Genomic DNA, 21,167 nt, shown 5'->3' on the forward strand with positions numbered 1-21,167 from the left:
ATTTTTGCTCAACCTGTTCAAAGCCCTTCAGTTTTTCTCCCATAGAGACACACACTTTTTCCCTCTTTGAAGCCATCACAAAACCCCACAGAACAGTATATGCAAATACAATGCAAAAATATTGTATTGTAAATCAAACATTGTTACAGAAACAGAGAACAAACAAAATGTCAACTTCTTTGCAAAGAACTGAGCAGGTGACTGCAATGTATTGACTCATGTTAACAAAATTTACGCAATAATAAGTATGCTGCTTGGCTTGTTTACAATCAACAATTTGTGATTTCTTATGGAATTTTTTCCCCCTATCGACCAGGTAGAATTAAATGGACGGTTAGATTAGTAAAGGTCGGATGACTGAGATTCTAATGTATTACTAAATCGGGATTCATGCATTTTTGAGAATGCTATTTGGCTTATAAGGTGCACCTGCTATATTTCAGAAGGCCATGGACATAGTTTTAAGGTAGTTCTGGTGAAATCAATTTTTACATACCTGAATGGCATAATAGTTACTAATGACACAATTGAAGAGTACATTGAGGATTTACACAGAATTTTTTAGCTTCTAAAGGAACTAGGTTTTGATGCTTTTGAATGCAAATTAAGGTAATACTATTGTGCTGCTTGCCTCTTTTCGACAAGTTTTATTTTTCAATACACTTAGGACTCCAGGTGGTTAATTAGCAATACAGGTAATTAATTCTTTCAACCCTTTAAGAGGCCCGATATCCGTTAAGCATAAGAACAAATGTACAGCAATGCAGCAAGCAAACTCAATTTTCTTGGATTGTGAATACATTATGCAATTGTTGTGATCTATATGAGCATTTATGCATTTTTAGCTGTCTTCTTTTCTACCAGCAAAACTGAATATTTCTTTAATTCTGAAAATTTATATGCAGTAACTCTTTCGTTACACAGCAGCGTTATGCCAAGACTCTGTAAATGAAGATTTAAAAAATGTGGAATTAATAATCGCTATGCACACAGGCATTGGTTGGTACATTACTAACTACACAAAATATAACAAGATGCATATACCGTGTCTACAAATATTCTTACCTGGCCTTTATTTTTGCAACTGTTGGTAGTAGATATATACTCCTAGTTATAAAATGTTTTAAATGATGCAAAGATTCATTTTTAGCATTTTAAATATAAAGAAGTAAATTTTGTGAAAACTATGAACTCTAACTTTTTGCACATTTTTCCAATCCCTATACTTATATTTAGGAACATTAAGTATTTGTTATAAAAAATAAAATACAAAAAAATTTGACTCTTGTACGACACAAATTAATTGAGCTATCTGATATTAAAGCTGGGAATAATATTCAGGAGCCATATACAAACTGAAGAGCGAACTGTGTGCCATTTTTTATAGATAAAAGTAAATTACCACTTAGAAAAATATTTCTGTTGTTAAGGACTGTTTGTGCAGCTGCAACACATTTGTGGCATTAAAATCTGTCTCATTTATTACTGAACAATCCCTAAACAATGTTTACAGCCTCATATTATTGAAGTTCATTCATAATAAAAGCAATAGACATAATAAAATTTTAATTAAGATTGTAAAAAAAAAGGTAAATTTATTTACAAAAATTACGATTTGTTTGAAAAATAAGCTTTTTTTCCCTAGCGTTATTACTCATACACAGAAGACAAAAAAAAAAAAAAAAAAAAAAAAAAAAAAAAAAAAAAAAAAATTACAAACACATAACTTTTAAAAGTTTATTAAAAAATAAATATATTAAAGAAGCATAAAATCTGCTATGTACAGCCCTGATTACGAGGAGGGACAACAGTTGCTGAACCTACATCTTTGGAAGCACAGTCTTTACATGTAACAAAAATAGAACCATCACTGAAACAAAAATTAATATAATTAACATCTTAGAAAAACTCACTTTTAAAAAGCTTTACATGCATTAAATATTAAAAGTAAAAAAAAAAAAAAAAAATCCTGAAGTAAGCTGTGGTAATTAAAACAGCAAAAACTATGAATTTTCATGAGCCTCTCAGATACCATTAAATGAAGTATTTAAATAACTCTACTCTATGGGGAGAAAAAATACTAGGAAATAAATGCATAAATAATTAAAAAGGGCATGTAAAAAATGAGTTTTTAAAATCCATCAGCTTAATGGATTTTTAATCACAGCTAAAAACTCTTTGATTCACACAAATCTGAATTGAATTAATTAAGTTTGAAAAGAAAATAAGTAACAGCATTTTACCTCCTAATATGGAATGATATATGCATTTCCCCAACAGGTAAATTCGACATAGTTAACTGAAATATAAAAAGACAGAATGCTCACTTTACAATGACTCAAATTTTGTTTAAATATATTTAACACCAAAAACTAAAAGACTTAGAAAAGCATGCCACGAAAATGTTAGAACTTCCATAAAAATTGGCAAAAATACATTCTATAAAAAATGTATTTTAACTACATTAATTTAAGATATAACATGATGACATGAAAAAATTAAAATTCATAACACACTAAGCAAATGTGAAAAGCAAGTGTATATGGAAAATAATTTTGATAAATGCTAAATAACAGTCTAAACTCTACGGATTTTTTTATGATACTAAATATTTAGACATAAAAGCAATGCATTTTAATAACAACATTCAAAATTTAGCAATAGTTATTTTTCAATTGAAAATGCTTGGTGATTAAGAAAAAATCAGTTTAACTTTTTATTGTTATAGCTAATGAGAATTTTTTTATTTCCAACTTAAAGGTTTCTTTATAATTTTTTTTTTGGGGGGATGCATACTCTGAATTACACTAGCATGCAAAAATTAAGGAATATTAAAAGATACAATCTCAAAATTCAAAATTAAATTAAATTAAAAAGCCTATGAGAATTTACATAATCGCATGTCATCAAAAAGCTGACAAATTTTGGAACTGAGACAAGCAAAGAAAATGCTATCTAGCATAAATGATAAAGTTAAGAAATTCTCTACAAATTTCATAAAAGTTAGTGAGATCATTATTGATATTTAACAAATTTCACATAATGCAGGCAGTAAAATGACCACTTAGAAATGTCTGGATGACTTAACATAAACTGAATAACTGGAAGAATAATGAAGTCTGAGAAGTATGGGCAACAAGTATGAAATTGTTATTAGTATTTTATCATGGATAGGGACAGCTTTTAAAATCATACTTGCCAACCTTTGACACTCAAAAATCAGATTTTTTTAAGAAATCAGGAGATTTTTCTCAATGTTAACAATACTTTTTAAATGACAAAAATATAGTTTTTAATAATGAATTAACTTTAAATAGTAACTAATCCTTAAATGCAAGCAACACAAAAATACCTTACACATAAAAAACATTTTTATTACTTGCATCGTTTAAGAAAACAAAACAAACAAACAAAAAGACACTTTAATCAGTTTTCGTACAAATGTTATAAACAGCTGCAGATTTTGCTTTCTTTAAGAAAGAAACTTCATAATTTTGTTCAAAGCAATTGCCACGTAGGCCTGCTTTCACTAATAAGTTTTTCTAATGTGTCATCGTTAATATTAGATCTAAATTTAGTCCTCATTTTCACAACAACACTGAAAATTCTCTCACACTCCGCATTACTATAGGGAACTGTCAAGATGGCCAACATAATTCTAGACAGTTCACTATATTTTAAAATTCCATCAGGACCTTTCAGTTTTCCAATTAAACTCCCTGAGTGTCAATCCTAGCTGATTTTATAACATCCAAGTTTTCTAATTGTAAACTGCTGTTATGCAGCTTTTGAAACTGTTTCAATTCTTCCTTCCTTTTAGAACTCCTTTCAAGATAATAATAAATATCAACAATGTGTTCATCCACATTTATTGGTAAAGCTACCCCTTTTTCAGCTGCTAAATCTAAGAGGTGACAGGTACACCTCATAATCTGCAAATCTCAATTTTCCTTTCTTAAGATGCCTGCAACACTAGTCTTTAAACCTACCAATACTGGTGCATTATCAAGTTTTAATAATTAGCTGTGCTATATTAAAGCCTGTCAAATGTCCTTCTAAAGTGGGGACAGAAAATAAACTGCACTCAATTTCTGAAGACTCTGGATTAAAAAAAGAAACAACAATTGGATACAGTTTTGAATCGGTATTATTGCTTCCATCCGCAAAGAGGCAGAATGGAGTTGTTTTAATGCAATCAATAACTGAAGATTTATTTTTCAAACCCATTTCTTTAACAATTGCACCTGTTTTGGTTCATACACTTGAGTATTTCTTAGTGATTTCACTATCGGGAAACATTTTTCTAAGTACAGCTGCAGCGTGATCCTATGCATTCAGTGGCAGGTTGTACTCACGTAAAAAGGCAGAGAACAGACATTCTGCATTAATAACTTTTTGGTCCTCTGTTTTCGAAGAAAAATTTAATTTTCAGTTTTTTTTTTTTTTTTTTTTCTTCATAAAACTCATGTTGTCTTTGTGTTTTTGTGTACGCACATGTTTGAGAACATCCACCCCTCCACCATGCGAAATCGAAAAATCGTAACGACAGGCGGTACACATCGCAAATTTATTACATTTCCTTGAGGAAATAATGGAAGGAAAGTCAACTGTGTACTATTTTTGAAATATACATGAGTATATCACCTTTCTCACAGACATAACAAAAGATGATAATTTTGAAAACTATTTCCCGAAGGCATTTGTACTCACACAACTCGGAACAAAATGAACGAAATAACTAAAGAACATCCAAATAACAGCTTGCTTTGTCCTCATTGGCTAATAGTATAGCATGACACGCAGTGGAGCTCGATACCCATTAGAGAACTAGAGAAGGACGTTTCTGGATATGTATATGCTCTCACTCACAAAGCAAAAGTTATCTAATTCGCAAGGTTACAGTCAAAAGTCGTTAATTCGGACACACATAATCCCGAATGATCTACAATCCGGCCTCAAAGCTTCAAACTTTTTGCGCATGCGCGCAAGGCCTTTACGGCTGAGAATATGCTTGTGCGCAAAATACGTTTACGAGTGCGCATTTAATGTATAACGGACGGTATAAGCTAAGCTAAAATTATTTAATTATCTATTTCAGTTAATGTTGCAGATTGCGTTGTTCCTTAATCTTCAATTTGGATCTGGCTTATTATTTTTTGCAGACTGTTAGAGCAATTTTATAAAAGTAAGCTTGAACTTTCGATTATGTCAAATAGAATTTCTGATATATATTTATTAATATGTAAATGATCTACAAAGCGAAAGTATGTTTCGAAGTTCATTAAACAAAAAGCGGATGGAATTGCTACAAAAAATGGATAAAGGCATATCCTTTGTTTATCTAAACTTTAACGTTTGTTTATCTAAACTTTGTTTATCTTTAACGCCGTGCAATGAATTGGAAGTTGATCTGTCAGCACTATCCTTATCTTCAGGGCAGATGTTTTTATTTTATTTGGCTTATAATTCCTTATTAAATGTAGTATTTCCTCTCGATGTACTCCACCTTTGATATGATTTAAATCAAATTCCTCGTCATTATAATTCGCTTCCGATAGCGAAGAAAGTGACAGAGGTTATTGAAAACGAAAAAATTTCAATTGACAAATTAGTCGGTATTCTCTACACAGCAATTATAGGACTTGAACAGCAGAACTTTGTAACTGAACAAGAAATTATGTCTGTTTAAAGAATTAAAGAGAATGTATTATCACATAAAAAATGAAGCAACTTAAACAACTTACATTAAAAGAAATGTTTAATAAAGTAAACAAATAAATATTAAGCTTTTTTTTTTTTTTTTTTTTGTAAATTTTGATACCCTTTAGATCATAATTGTTCTTTATTTCATAAATTACGGTTTCATATTTTTAATTTTATAATTTCTGCATGCCATCTTACCAGATTTAAACTGATGATCTATAATCCGGAAAAATCGATAATCCGGAATCGCCGAAGTCCCGACGAGTCTGGATTAACGACTTTTGACTGTATTGTAAATCGGGTTGGCGGGAGAGCGGTCGAAAATCGGGAGTCTCCCGCCTAAATCGGGAGAGTTGGCAATTCTGTAAAATGATTGGTACAGTTACTCAGAACTGAGGATAGTCACTTGTGAATAATAATGCCTAAAGATAACGACTTTACTTTTAAACCATTGTCAGACCTCATAGCTACTGTCAACTAAGCATAAATAAATAAATCTGAATTGTTTCAGATTTTAAATTACATCCCAAAGGGTGTTTTTTTTTTTTTACCTAAAATTTTGTGTGTTGCCTTTATTTATGAAATATCATGTTCTTTGCACTTAAAACATAAAATTCAGTTCAACAGCAATGTCACAAAATAATTTTAAAATGAGCATATCTTTAAAATTTCCAATACACAATTCCGCGTGCTGGAGATAAATAATTCCCCCTCCCATAGAAGTGTTGCCATTGCTTTTAAATCGTTGAGTTTGTTAATCAAAAATTTGTTAAAGTTTTACAAAATACGCAATCAATAATAAAACTAATTCCAAATATGGACTTTCAGATGCCCGCCCATATTTGTAGTAGGATTACGTGATTCAAAATCGGATGGCTCTAGGTACCATCATTTTATCACAATGCAAGAAACATACATACATTTGTGCAGATTCTTCATTATTTAATTTCTTCAAATATAATACAGGATGATAGTATTTGGTGGGAACAATTTGAAAAGTCATACGCCATTTATAGTGATTCGAAGCAAAATGCCAAAACGAAAACAATAATCTTTCAGGGACAAAGCTCCTTTGGACTAATAAATAAATAAGAAAACAATTCCAGAAATCTTTGCTTCCAGGAAATCTGATGACCTACGAAAAGGCTCCCAGAAGTATATTTTCTCCTTCCTTTCTTATGTGAGATATAGCTGCAAGGGAAGCATCCCCTCTTTGCCAAATAAAATGTCCTGGGAATATACCCACAATGCACTGAGCAGAACTGTTTCAACTAGAAACCTCGTGTTCAAACAACTAATGCTGAAAAAAATGTTTCTCAGAAAGCTTCTTTCCACCATGCATTAAGCACCATGCATCATTGTATGTGATAGTTCCATTACAAACTGAGAAAGATTAAAACCAGATAGCCGAAGCAATAACTGCTACATAGGAGTACATAGGATAATGCTATACTGTATCTTTTCGAACCTTCCACTTACATTACTGCTTATAGTGATATAACAAACCTTAGAGACAGATAATAGTGAAAGAACTACTTACTAACAACAGTATATTCAGTGCCAGCAACAATTTTGGATAAAAGTTGATACAGAAAGAGTTTGGCATATAATCTACTCAAAATTAGTAATATCTTTGAATGAAATAATCTACACCTAAATTAGTAATATCTTTGAATGAAATTACCTCCCATTTTGTTCTAAGAAAGAATCCCTAGAAGCTATTTATAATAAACTAGTAAAACATCTGTATAAATAGCTACAATTAGAAATTTTGATAAGAAATAAATGAGAAAGTATGCATTCTTAATAGTTTAATAAATTATATCACAGCGTAAAGAAACAAGATACAGTTTAGAAGAATGGAATATATTTTCTGATGTTAATATAACATTAACAAGAAATGTAGTATATAGAAATTTGTAAATATTAGTTAAAAATTTAATATACTTTTTGCACACATCCTCTTATCTGCAGTTTTTTAACTACAGTATTTATTTCTATAAATTATAAAAAGCAATACTCTTTAATAAATGTTTACAGAATTTCAAAACAAAAAATTCAAATTTTGATTCTGATGTATTAGTTTCCCTAATTTAATGCCTTTAATTCATGATGGTTAATGAAAATCCCATTTAAATCATTTTTTCAGCCCTCCAGATAATTAGTCTTGCAGAATTTTGTGATAATATACTTACCACAGCTATTAAAGATGTTGCTTCATCATCTTTTACAGAAAGATTACCTTCTAGGATTTCAACTTTTATACTTTCAGTATCTTCAGTTACTCTAAAAGTCTCAGTGATAATTGTTGGTATTGTTGTTCCTTTACTACATAGTAAAAGATAATCTGGGCGATCAGAAATACCTGTGATCTAAAAACAACAATACAGCAAATTTATGAGTATTAAAATTGGATAATATAGCAAACGTTATCAAACATATGTAAATGTATTCCAATCTATGTGAATATGATCAATCTATGTGGATTAGATTAAACCAACAAAAAGATTATCTAATGATCCTATCTTATCAACCTTAAAAAAGGGCAAATAATCACAAATACTGGGTGTTTTACATTGAATGAGACAAAAAGCAAGCATACATGTGAATGCTGCAATTACTTTATTTTGATAAATCAAGTTTACAGTGAAACCATAGCTATCCAAGTTTCTATAGACATTCCATGTGTGCCTCTCCGGTGACACAGTAAACATCTATGCTGTATTCCAGTTCCTGCCAAACTCATGTTACAAGATCTTTTGCTAATGATTCAAGCACTTCAGTTATCCACAGTTTCAGTTGCTGTAAGTTCTGGGGAAATGCAGGCATGAAAACATTGTCTTTAGCAAAACTCCAAAGGAAAAAATCATAAGAGGTTAGATCTGGGGATCTCAGTGGCCAACAAAGCAATGGTGTATCATCTGACCCAGCATGGCCAATTGAATGATGGGGAGACTTCATTCAGGTACTGACATATGTTTTTATGCCAATGTGGTGGAGCACTGTCTTACTGAAAATGAAGCTGGGAACCACTTCTTCCAACTGAGGAAACAACCACTTGGATAGTATATCTTGGTAAATGAACTCGATAATCAATTTTTCCAAGAAGAAAAAAAGACCAAAAACATAACTGTTAGAAATGGCCCAGAAAACATTCACCATTGGAAAATCATGTTCGTGTTCATTCTATCATGGATTTTCCATGCCCCCAAATCATAAATTACAGTGATTAACTTTGTCAGAAAGGTGAAAAGTGGCTTCATCTGGAAACACAAGTATATTTGCTACCTCAAGCTTATCATCAAATTTTCACAAAAAGCTTTATGCAGCAGTTTATCAGAAAGTTTTAATGCCTGCACTATCTGAAAGGTGTATGGTTGGAACTGTAGACATTTCAGTAACACATGCATGCTACACTGTTAAATGAGGCACACTGAGTTCAAAACTCACTCAATACTCTGTTTTTGTGAGACTTTGTAAAACTATTTCACTAATTTGTTAACCACTTCAGTTTTGGCTGCTGTTCATCCTGAGCTGGTTTTCTTACACAAGCAGCCTGTCCTGAAACTGCTTCACTCACCATTCAATGCCGCGATGATGCAGTGGTTCTTTTCCACATTTCACATGAAAATGGTCTTTGAACGATGATCATCAATGATGTTTTGGCATATTTGAAAACACAGTATGCTTTCACCTGCATGGATAGTGCCATTTTGATTACCAGTGCCTACAGCGGTAATTTTGTTACCGAAGAACTTTTTGCTCTTGCCAGATTAAACTTGTAAAATTGTATTTTCAGAATTAATTTATTTTGGCTTAGTTACAGAACTTGTACTATGCTATTCTTTTTGTCCCATTTAATATGAAAGACCCTGTAGTTATGAGCACGGAGAGCAAGGCAATTCACGTGGGGCAGTAATGTTTTACACAATTATGCAAGATGACTTATTTCATCCGAAAATGAATTTTGACTAATATGTTCTTTTTTTTGCATAAATTTAAAAACTTTGGTATTTCAACATTTTTGGATTCTCAATCTGATATTCATGGATTATTTTTTTGCTTACATTAATCCTATATAAAATACAGCCTCACAATAATCTATTACATCTTTTTAAAATTGATTTTCTTTCATTTCAAGCATTATAACTAGATATTGGGAGTAATATTTCTAAACTGTGCTAGTGCTTGGCTTACACTGATTTTTATGAAATTCCATAGGTACTTCAAGTTTCCAAGGGCCAGCTGATTGCAGATCACTTACACACAAAATATTTATGATAATTTGCCAAGCACTGTGCAGCTGTAAGAAAAATAAAACTATAAAAGAATACAGTTTGTTAATTAATTACTTAATTTATTACTGCTTAAAATGACATATTTTCCCTTCTAAACAGAATATATTTAAAATTTTTTAACTTGAAAGTTTTTCTGTGAGGCTAGATGCTCAGGCAACCCTGGAACACCGATTTTAATTCTAAAAACAAAACTTGCACACTACTGAATTAATAAGCATAAAATAAATCTAACAAGGCATTTAGTTTTGATAAGGTACACTAAAATGCAACAAAATTTCATTCTAAAACCAAGCTTTCAAATTTCCAACATATTAACTACCTTGATTGAAAGATCTTGAGAAAGTAGATTGATAAAGCAGTTTTCATCCTCAATACTATGACTAACCAACGTTGCCTAAAATAAATAAATTCAAAATTAATATATACATTAATAAATTAGAATAGTTTATAAACATATTAAATGGACTGCAAAGCCTGTAATATATGAATATTTTGCTAAATTTATATGCATTTAAATTAGGTCATCTGTATCAATAAAACATTCAACAGTTGCCTGCCTTAAAAATAATGGGTACTTTAGCCACGTGTGAGCAATAAGTAACCGACTATTGCTTAAGTCACTATTTGGCATTGCAATTACTTCCATCATTCTCCACACAAAATAGTTAAATAATAAACATCACACACACGTTGTTACCAGGAATTTTACTTTTTATCATTACACCAAATTTAAATAACTATATGTATTCTGCAGCTGGTTGAATTCATGTGGAGAAGAAAAAGAAATGATTAATTTAAAAAAAATAATGAGACTAAAAATTCAATAATTACTAACTGAAATAACAACAAAAATAGCTTACCCCCCTTAATTTTGCATGCATGCATTAGAAATGCTGCTATGATATCAAGTTACATGTTCTCCATTTATGGTATTATTTCTAAAATATATATACAGTCAAAAGTCGTTAATTCGGACACCCATAATCCGGAATGATTTATAATCCGGACCTCAAAGCTACAAACTTTCTGCGCATGCGTCGCGTTGCTGCATGCGCATAGGCGTTTACGCGTGCGCATGCGCGTTTAATGTATAACGGATGGTATAAGCTAAGCTAAAATTATCTAATTCAGTTAATGTTGCAGATTGCATTGTTCCTTAATCTTCGAATTGGATCCGGCTTATTATTTTTTGCAGACTGTTAGAGCAATTTTATAAAAGTAAGCTTGATCTTTCGATTATGTCAAATAGAATTTCCGATATATATTTACTAATATGTAAAGGATCTACAAAGCGAAAGTATGTTTCGAAGTCCATTAAACAGAAAGTAGAATTGCTGCAAAAAATGGATAAAGGCATATCCTTTGATTATCTAATCATTCCGAAATATGTTTATCAATTTCACGCTGCTCTGCGGTGAGAGGGAAACGACACGGCGCGCAATGAATTGGAAGTTGATCTGTCAGCACTATCCTTATCTTCAGGGCAGATGTTTTTATTTTATTTGGCTTATAATTCCTTACTAAATGTAGTATTTCATCTTGATGTACTCTTTGATATGATTTAAATCAAGTTCCTTGTCATTATAATTTGCTTCCGATAGTGAAGAAAGTGACGCAGAGGTTATTGAAAACGAAAAAATTTCGATTGATAAATTAGTCGGTATTCTCGACTCAATTATAGGAATTGAACAGTGGAACTTTTTAACTAAACAAGAAATTATGTCTGTTTAATAGAATTAAATAGAAAGTATTATCACATGAAACGAAGCAACTTAAACAACTTACATTGAAAGAAATGTTTAATAAAGTAAACAAATAAATATTAAGCTTTTTCTTTTTGTAAATTTTGATACCCTTTAGATCATAATTGTTCTTTATTTCATTAATTACGGTTTCATATTTTTAATTTTATAATTTCTGCATGCCATCTTACCAGACTTAAACTGATGATCTATAATCCGGAATCGCCGAAGTCCCGACGAGTCCGGATTAACGACTTTTGACTGTATATACACTTTGTATTTTAGAAGAAATAGTGAAGGTTATTTTGCTTATTATTTTTTGAATATGTTTCTATTTCCCACACTGATGTAGAGATTTCAATTCTTCAGCTGAGGATGGCATAATGCGCCATCACTGAAACAAAAACAATAATCTGTTGGTGACATTTACACCCAACTAAGGGAAAGTGCTAACAGTTGACAAGCAAATTTTCTTTTATTCATATTGCGTATGGAAAAACTTTGACAACCTCATGTAAGCATTCTATAACCAGCAAGCCTATCAGTAATTAATTAGCAGTGTTTGATATTCTTATTTTCTAAGCTACAGGCGAAAAGACATAGTTTAGAATTCCACACTAGCTATGATGAATCCAAAGCATTGGATTAGCTTGACATGAAGCAAAGTATTACCTATCAAATTTTCCACAAAGTATTTGAAATGCATTAAATTTAAGCTAAATACATTACTGAAATATACACTTCGAAGGAAAAATGAATTTGATGGGTTCAAGCAAACCAACAATGAAAATATTTAGCAGACAGTTACTGTTTTCATTATAAAATCACAGATTTAACTATAATATTACTTTGATTGCAAGATCTATTCAATAATATAAATATTATCAATCATATTTGTTCTCCAGTTTTTGTATTAAAAAAATAATCCCATTCCACGCTTTGCACTCATGTACATTTAATATACAGAAGTACATTTCAAAAGAGTTAAATTTGGATGACCAGTAACTACACAGATCTATTATCCAAACCTACATACACATGTACGCAAAAATAAAACAAATTTAAAAGAGAGAAATTTTTCTTTTTTGCTAACACAGTTTACACTGGGTAGAACAGCAAATATAACATTCAAAAAATGCACGTATGATGCAAATCAATTTTTTCCTACTAGCAAAAACTTTTTGCCAAAAATACCATTTATTGTAACAATACTCAATCATTTTCTATAGTGTTTTCACTTTTGAACACCAGCTGACTAGTGAATCACATTTTTTGCCCTTGAGTGGCCGTGTGCGTTGAGGGGTATTTTTCTTTGCTACCATGACCCAGCACATAATAAGTGAATCTTCAGATTATGTTTGTTTATGGAAAAAAAATGAACTTAAGTTCAATGATCACTGTGAATTGCATTCTTCCATAACTTTCTGATTCGATCCAGTTTATCATTTTGTTCAGTCTATTATTATTACTCTCACCTTATCAAAATTTAAAGCTTGAATTTTCAATCATGACAAAAATAGATCTAATTTTGGAATTGCAGTTTAATCCACAAAGCAAAAGCATGTTTTGAAATCAATCAAGCAAAATGTGAAATTACTGCAAAAAATGAACAGGCATATTTGTGGTAAAATTTTGTGATGAGTATGGCACAGTAAAATAAGCATTATTACAACAGAAAAAGAAACTTTTTGAATTTTTTGTGAATTTTAACACAACAAGCAAAATGAAAGAATTTTCCAGGACTAGTTTTGGTGGTTTTGTAGTTAACCATCGAAACTAGTCCTGGAAAATTTGTAAATATAATGGCGATTTTTGTTGTTTGACTTCTAAAATAACTTTTGATAGCCATCAACAAACTCGGCTCACATTCCACTTGCACACTGCAGTAGACACAAAAGAATACAGTTCACATTATAAATTTATAACTTATGAATATTGTGCATATTTGGGAAGAAACAGTTAATATTTAATATTTGTTTAAATTAATAGTTGTTCGCCGTGTCATCATATCTTAATTAAGAAACAATTGTTTAATCTCATAATTCTCAAAGTGTTATGCAGAACTTAAAGGTACCAGTAAAGGTTGTTACGATTCATCTTTTGTCACTATCAGTCTGAATACAAGATTTTTATCCAACATCTAGTATTTCCCATTGTGCACTTTGTTCGAATGTAAAAAAAAAATTGTTAACCCTTCAGTTAGTGGGCTAAGTAAATAAAAGTTACTGCACTGACTGAAGGATCAGACCAGAGTATCACTATAATAAAGGCTGTTTTAAACATATTTGAAAGATATTTATTCTTTTCTGATAAGTGATTATATGGCCTGACAAAATGAAAAGTATTGCTATTTGAGGGAAACAAATATTGAAAGCCTCATGAGTAAGTGATCTAGTGAAATAAATGCACAGTTATACCTTAAATAATTACTCTTTATTAAATATGTGCAAAAATTTCCATATGGTATTAATTCACAGTGAAATAATACTATAATGCACATATCGTTTTCCTACCATTTGCTTCTGCCATTTCAAATGTAAGATTTCTTAAGTTTTGTATCTTTAATATCCAGAGAACTAATTCTTACACTAATAAATTACTATAACTGTTTATTATTATTATTATATCACACGTTAAACTGAAATCTGGATATCATGATTAGCTCTGAATTAATCTTTGGATTTTCTATATTTTAATTTCAGAATTTAATAACAAATTCTTCAAGGTTTTTGAAACTCTTCATTGCTTTGAAATTGCACATTTCCGTGTATGTGTACATAAAATAATTTTGAAAATATAGCCTTTTCAAAATGAATGAATCATTTATGCTTACCCTGTATATGATGAATACAATTTTAACTGGATTCTAAGTTAAAAAATCACAAAATACTAGTATTCATGTTCCCCTGAACCAAAATTTTCAACTGAACGTATTTTAAAAATTTGAATAAGGGACAGGTATTTTTTATTCTGAAAAATGGAAACAAACTACCGTTGTTAGTCTGCAAATCACAAGTTACACTTTGTTTCTTGTGAAATCATCTAAAAAGCTTTTTCATTGGTGAATTACTCAAAGATGTTTTAAAAAATCTCTGTGTTTTATTCAATAATTTAAATTTTAACCTCCATCATTTTCCTAAAGTCTACAAATAAACCAATTCCTGATATGATGTTATTTTTCATCCCCAGATGGCATTAAGGGTTTTACGTTTCCCCATATTTTTCTACTTAAAATTTACAAAAAAACAGACATAACTTGCAGAACTTTCTAGATTTGCTAACACCTGATTTTCTGCAATAATGATGTGAAATTAAGCTTCAAAAATTAAAATGAAAGTACACATTTTTTATTTCTTTCTCAAAATAACTGAGTTTGCATGTATCAAATATGCTTTCTCCAAAACAAAACTGAAAAGTTGACAAGAACCTTTACATTGGAAAATGTCTCCAGCACCATAAACACTATGTTCCCCCCCCCCATTATTTACATTCAAGTTACTTTAAAACACAACTTTCGGAATTAAACTTCTGACATATGGGTTCCCTCTTTTTTGATGCATTCTACTAAATTTATATTAGGAGACAATATAATCAGTATTTCTTTAGTAAATATATATAAAGAGAAAAGAAAACTGATATCATATTTCTAATATAATTAAGTTTTAAGTTAAATTAGCATAAAAAAAACTTTTCTGCACTTCTGTTGACAAAATAAACTTAAAAACCCATAACTTATTTCAAAATATTTGTTTCAACCCTAATCTTCCAATAAATTTTTTTTAAAAAAATTTCTTACTTGTTTTGCAGCTCCAACAGCTATGACTTCATCAGGATTAATACTAGATAATACATTGGCAGAATAAAAAGTATTTGAAATTAGTTGTTGCAATTTCGGAATTTTACATGAACCTCCTGCAAGGATTACCTGCAAGAAAGGAAAACAAGTTTATATCAGAAATAATGTAAATGATAACATTTAGAATTTACATTTTTCAAAGAAAATTTTTATTACATATTAAAATTTCTAATGTTCCATATAAACAGATTTTCCAATTTGCAATTTAATACTGAAATATGCATTAAACTTAGTTCCTTATACTATTTCATATATACAGTTATCATATCAGCTTTGATTCATATAAAAATTTTTTACTCTATTGAAATGGATGCATATTACAGTCTTTAAAACAAGAATTAAGTATGTGGACATTTTGACTGCAAATGACATTAAACTGCTCAAATTTTTAAAATTTATTCTTTAAATACTTTTCCTAAATATATGCCAAGATAGCAAAATAATTTATTTGCTCTTTTTAAATGATTATTTTTTTAATATAACTCTGTATACCTAAAATTATAATCAATAGTCATTTTGATTATTCTCCTTCCCAGTTAAGCATAAGGCTAAGGCGGGCATACCATAGCAGTGTCTTCAGGGTATTTGTTCAAGTTTCTTATTTATTTTCATTGCCACATGATATTCCACAAATGGCTGGAATAGAAATGAGCCGCCCTCCCAAAGTGATAATGTCCCAAATGAGTGTTATGTTTCTTGTCTGTCTGAATGTTTTAGCAAGTTCTTTGTTCTGTGTCATACAGTCTTCCTTTTGCTTGCAGTTATTTGTGGCTTCTGACTACTCTTTCTAATCTGTAATATTTTCTCTATTAATCATACTGCATGGAATTGTTGGATGAAAATTTCTGTCAGAAGGGAGAAAAGTAAAAGTTTTACAAGAATTTTCTGATGACAGTTTTGATTAAGAAATTAGTTCTAATAAGGAATCTAATACAAAAATTTACTCTATTTCAGGACTGGATTAATTTAATTACAACAAATGAATCCAATTCATCAAATGAGAGCCTATTAGTCCTTTAAAGGGAAAATGGCATAACACTTCACCATCTGGTTCCAAAGAAGAGCAAATCACTCCTTCATCATTTCCATACTATATCAATTTCAAAAATAAAATTCCAATAAAATGAAGTAGTGGAAGTTAAGGATTTAGCCTTGAATGAGAATTTTGTCAAAGATGAGGCAGTAATTACGGTCCAAAAAGACAACAAATTTGCAGAGCAAGCAACAGTCCATAAGGATTTTGAAAATGAAGAAAATCATTCAAAAGATAATGAAAGAGCAAAAGATTGTACGGTCTGAAGAAAGGAATTTATTTGAACAAAATTCATTTGGTGAATTTTCTCTTCAAAATATTTTGGACTAGGAGGGATAACTACTTTTGCTAACAGAAAAGTAAGTGACAGGAACTAGTTAACTAGATCTTCAAGATTACAAATTGATCCATTTGCTCTCATTTTCAGAGATGTAGGCTAAGAAACAAGAGATGTATGCTTCTGAGATAAGGCTAAGGTGGGCATACCATAGTAGTGTCTGAATAGAATATCATTATCGAGAATTGTTTATTGTGTTTTTACAAAGGCAAGATGTTACTTTATTCAGCATACAAGGTGTGACATACACACACACACACACCAAAAAAAAAAAAAAAAAAAAAAAAAAAGACTTGTCCAATAACTCATTGTACTCACAGAATCAGTTCTCTTTGATATTATCACCTTCAAAATAGTCCTATTCAGCATTCGGTGCTGTTATTGCTGGTAACAGTTCTGAAACACGGTTTTTGGAAGGCCTTTAGGGAAATTCTCCGTTTTTGCCTGGACCTTTTCAGCTGAGGTAAAATGGGTTCCCTTTAAGCAAGATTTAACTTTAGGAAATATAAAAAAATCACATTGAGCCAAATCAGGTGAATAAGGAGAATGCCTCATCAGTAATTTTTTTGCTGTCAGAAACTACTTGACAGATAGGGTTGTGTGAGCAGGTGCTTTGCCCTGGTTCAACAGCCATCTATCACTCCACAACTGTGGCCTTTTTATTTCCCCCAATTTTTTCACAAAGTACATTTTTAGTACTTGAGTGCCACAATATTGATTAACAATCCGACCACTGGAAACCCACTCAATCATTACAATTTCATTAATGTCGAAGAAGACAATTAACATTGCCTTGAATTTTGATTTTGACATGCATGCTTGTTTGGGTCTTGGAAATCCTGAAAAATTCCACTGTATAGACTGGAGCTTACTTTCTGGGTCATAGGTAAAAATCCATGTCTCATCACGTTACAACAGATTCCAACAAATCTGACTTGTTTGCAATGCATTCTAACATGTCCACACATGTCTTTACGGCACTGTTTTTGGTCATTGGACAGAGCTTTTAGAACAACCTTTGCACAAATCTGCCTCGTGTGAAATTCATCAGTTAATATGTGTCGAACAGCTTTCCTATCCAAGTCAACCAATACTGGCACTGCACAAACACATAATCTTCGGTCACCCTGGATCATATTGCAAACTTTGGCAATGTTTTGGTCTGTAATCACTGACCTTGGGCACGCAATATGTTTGTCATCTTCCACATTGTCCGTTCCCCCTGAAAACAGCTTATGCCATTCAAACACACATGCATGAGACAAAGTTTCATTTCATAAGCCTCGGTTAACATTTGAAATGTTTCTCTGGCTGATTTCTTAAATTTCACAAGAAACTCTATGTCGATTCGCTGTTCATTATGTTGATAAATACCAAAACTTTAAAAAAACTAGTTTTTTTTAAACACACCTGGTCAAAAAAATAAGCAAAGGCAAAACAAGGAATAAAACTAAAACTATTTAGTGAATATGTGTGAAACTGATCCAAAAGGTTGGTGTTGGCATCACTAGATCACAGCACAAACAATAAAGCAAAGGCATACAAAAACACATGTATCGTGAACACATCGCGAAAGACCAAATGGGTCAGAAGAATGTGTTACGGAAAATATCATGCTAATAAGGGGTGTGACACCTTCCAGCTGAAATGTATACTGGATAATGCTAAGGCAAGATGGCAATACAGTCATTGATTTCTTGTTGTGGCAGTAGCACCCATTCCTGTATTAATGCATGTTGGAGTTTGTGGAGAGTGTCTGGCAGCACACTGCAACCTGTAGCAACCTAATATATCCCACATTTTTATTTTATACATGCTTCATGGGATTCAGGTCCAGTGATCTACTAGGCCATGGCAGATGTGGAATGGTTCCACTCTCCAGATAACTCTGTACCATTTGAGCTCTATGCAGGCAGTCATTATCGTCCATACATATTGCATTGGATCCACTGTAGCAATAAAAGGACACATAAGAGGCTGTAGAATTTTGTGAAGCTATTGGACAGTTGTGAATTAATCACCAGGAATTACATAGAGGTTGGTGTACCCATTCATTGCTAGCCCAGGCCATACAAGTAAGACTTCTCCTCTGTAACGGTCTCTTTTGACAATGTTTAGCCCGATAGCATATCTCTGGCTCTCACCATATTATTTCCCTTCAAGAACCATTCTGGAAGTTAAATCAATCCTTATCTGTAAAGAGTATGTGGTCCCACTGCTCTGGTGTTGAACTGAAATGTTCACAGGCCAATTCAACTGCATTCTGACATATGATGGGGACAAAGGAACACAAACCACATGTCATTGGGCATACAGTCCACCTTCATACAGTCGATGTGATACAGTTTAGCAGGATATGGACCATCCTGCAGCAGCAGATTGTGTTAATTTTGGTTGTCTATTTGCATTTGATGATGCTACATCTGCCTCATATGTAAATTGTATGTTTTAATTTCCCTTTATACATTTGTAACTTTTCATTAAATATCCATTAATGAAATCCATTAATCATCGTTAATAATATCCCTTTTTAAAATACTGTCTGTTGCTTATTTTTTTAGCACAAGTGTATTTATAAACCAAAATTAAATCCTTAACATATAAATAAAAGATTATATGCACTCCCCCATGAAAACTTTTCTAGGAGGGTATTCTCACTCTAGTTGAGATTCCTTGTGTAAGAAATATCTTCCCTGTATCTATATGGAGATTACTGGCAATGCAGACATTTGTCACCAGTGTCAAATTAACCAATAAATGAAAAATAAAACTGTAAATATGTATGGGAGTTTTACAAAGCAAGAATTACTAAATTAATTTCCTTTTAGTACTCTTTATGCTTGTATTTTATATTAAAAGATAAGAAACAATATATTTTTTATGAATATCTATAATGGAAAAACTTTTTGCAGGGTATGAGAATAATATTCATGATTTAAATTGGAAACAAAACAGAAATTGTTTCCATTAATTCATTAAAACAAAAAATTAATTAAATTAAAAAAAAATATTTCTAAATTTGTACCCCAAAAAATTTAAATGAACTACATTATAATACATTTCATTAAAAAAATTTTAAAACGCTATACTTTTTTCATTAACTAGTTCATTGTCAAAATGATTGCACACTATAGTTAGACGTAAAACTGAAAATGCAGTGAAGTTAGTGTTAAACTTGCAGCACAATCTATCATTGCCATGTGCATTCATGCTACATAGATGTAACATTTTGTGAAATAAAAAGCTTCTTTAAAACAGCTTGTTATTGGAGATGGGTAGTGAATATTATACAATGTTACAAGAAAAAGATCATGGAGTGAGCCAAAAGAACTTCCTTTAGTAACATCAAGAGGAGGAGATATGCATCTGAAAAATGTAATGCTTTGTGCATGAAGGAACTGCAAAGGACTTATACACTATGACTTGGTGCCACCAAATGAGACAAATTCAGAAAAATACAGTTCCCAAATGGCAGTTTAAAAACAGAAATCAAAGCAAAGCACCCAAAACTTTACAAACAGTCAAAGAGTTATCTTCAATGATGCAATTCTCAGCCCCATATTCATATATGAATGTCAAAGAAAGATTTATTGAGTAAGATGAGATGTTTTGTTCCTCATGTTATTCCTCATGTTCACTAGACCTTGCCACTTCAGATTTTCATCTCTTCAGTCCAGAGTCCAATTCTCTGGAGGTTGTCAAATATTATCTTGATAAGCTCTTTACGAATAAACCTAATAGCTTTCCCCAAAAAGGAAATTTTCCAGCTGTCTGTGAAATGGCAAACAATCATAAAACAAAATGGTGCTTATGTGATTCAATGAAATTTTATTATGTTTTTGTAATCTTCATTTGTATTTATCATCAAAATCTCACAGAACCCAATACTAAAAACATAACACTTGAAAAATTAATATAAATATTGGTTTCCAGAATCAGAAAAAATTAGAATGATCATTAGGAGGTATAACAATACAATTATGCTCAGTTAATGATCACTAAAATGCTCAAAATACCAATCAATATATAAAAATTTTAGTTAGTCCCACCCCAATGTATAAAAACAATCAATTTATGCCACTCATTTATTGAAAGAGAGTATGTGAGACTGTTAATAGTAATGGTATCAACAGAAACTGGAATGTCACCTGTGAGAACAGATGCACGCCCACAATTTTTAAGAAATTAATATTAACAT

The 21,167-nt window shown here is 31.2% G+C and overlaps 1 protein-coding gene across 3 annotated transcripts in view; it reads right to left on the minus strand.

Annotated features, from left to right (window-relative positions):
* Positions 1 to 1,723: 1,723 nt before the first annotated feature.
* Positions 1,724 to 21,167, minus strand: part of LOC118205229 (heat shock 70 kDa protein 14-like) — a 66,472-nt gene continuing 47,028 nt past the window's right edge. For 2 of the 3 annotated variants that reach the window (XM_085822454.1, XM_085822455.1), the window contains exons 10-14: positions 15,540 to 15,668; positions 10,321 to 10,395; positions 7,899 to 8,075; positions 2,244 to 2,299; positions 1,724 to 1,870 (exon numbers count right to left, since the gene is read on the minus strand). In XM_085822454.1, coding sequence (XP_085678580.1) covers positions 1,777 to 1,870; positions 2,244 to 2,299; positions 7,899 to 8,075; positions 10,321 to 10,395; positions 15,540 to 15,668 — 531 coding nt within the window. In that variant the 3' untranslated portion in view covers positions 1,724 to 1,776. Of the gene's footprint in view, positions 1,871 to 2,243; positions 2,300 to 7,898; positions 8,076 to 9,900; positions 10,007 to 10,320; positions 10,396 to 15,539; positions 15,669 to 21,167 lie in introns of those variants that run through there. The other variant, XM_085822456.1, reaches the window with a different exon arrangement.

Source organism: Stegodyphus dumicola, chromosome 8, assembly GCF_044657685.1.
Source record: "Stegodyphus dumicola isolate Sdum_Otavi_A_Nest chromosome 8, ASM4465768v1".
Taxonomy (NCBI): Eukaryota; Metazoa; Arthropoda; class Arachnida; order Araneae; family Eresidae; genus Stegodyphus; species Stegodyphus dumicola.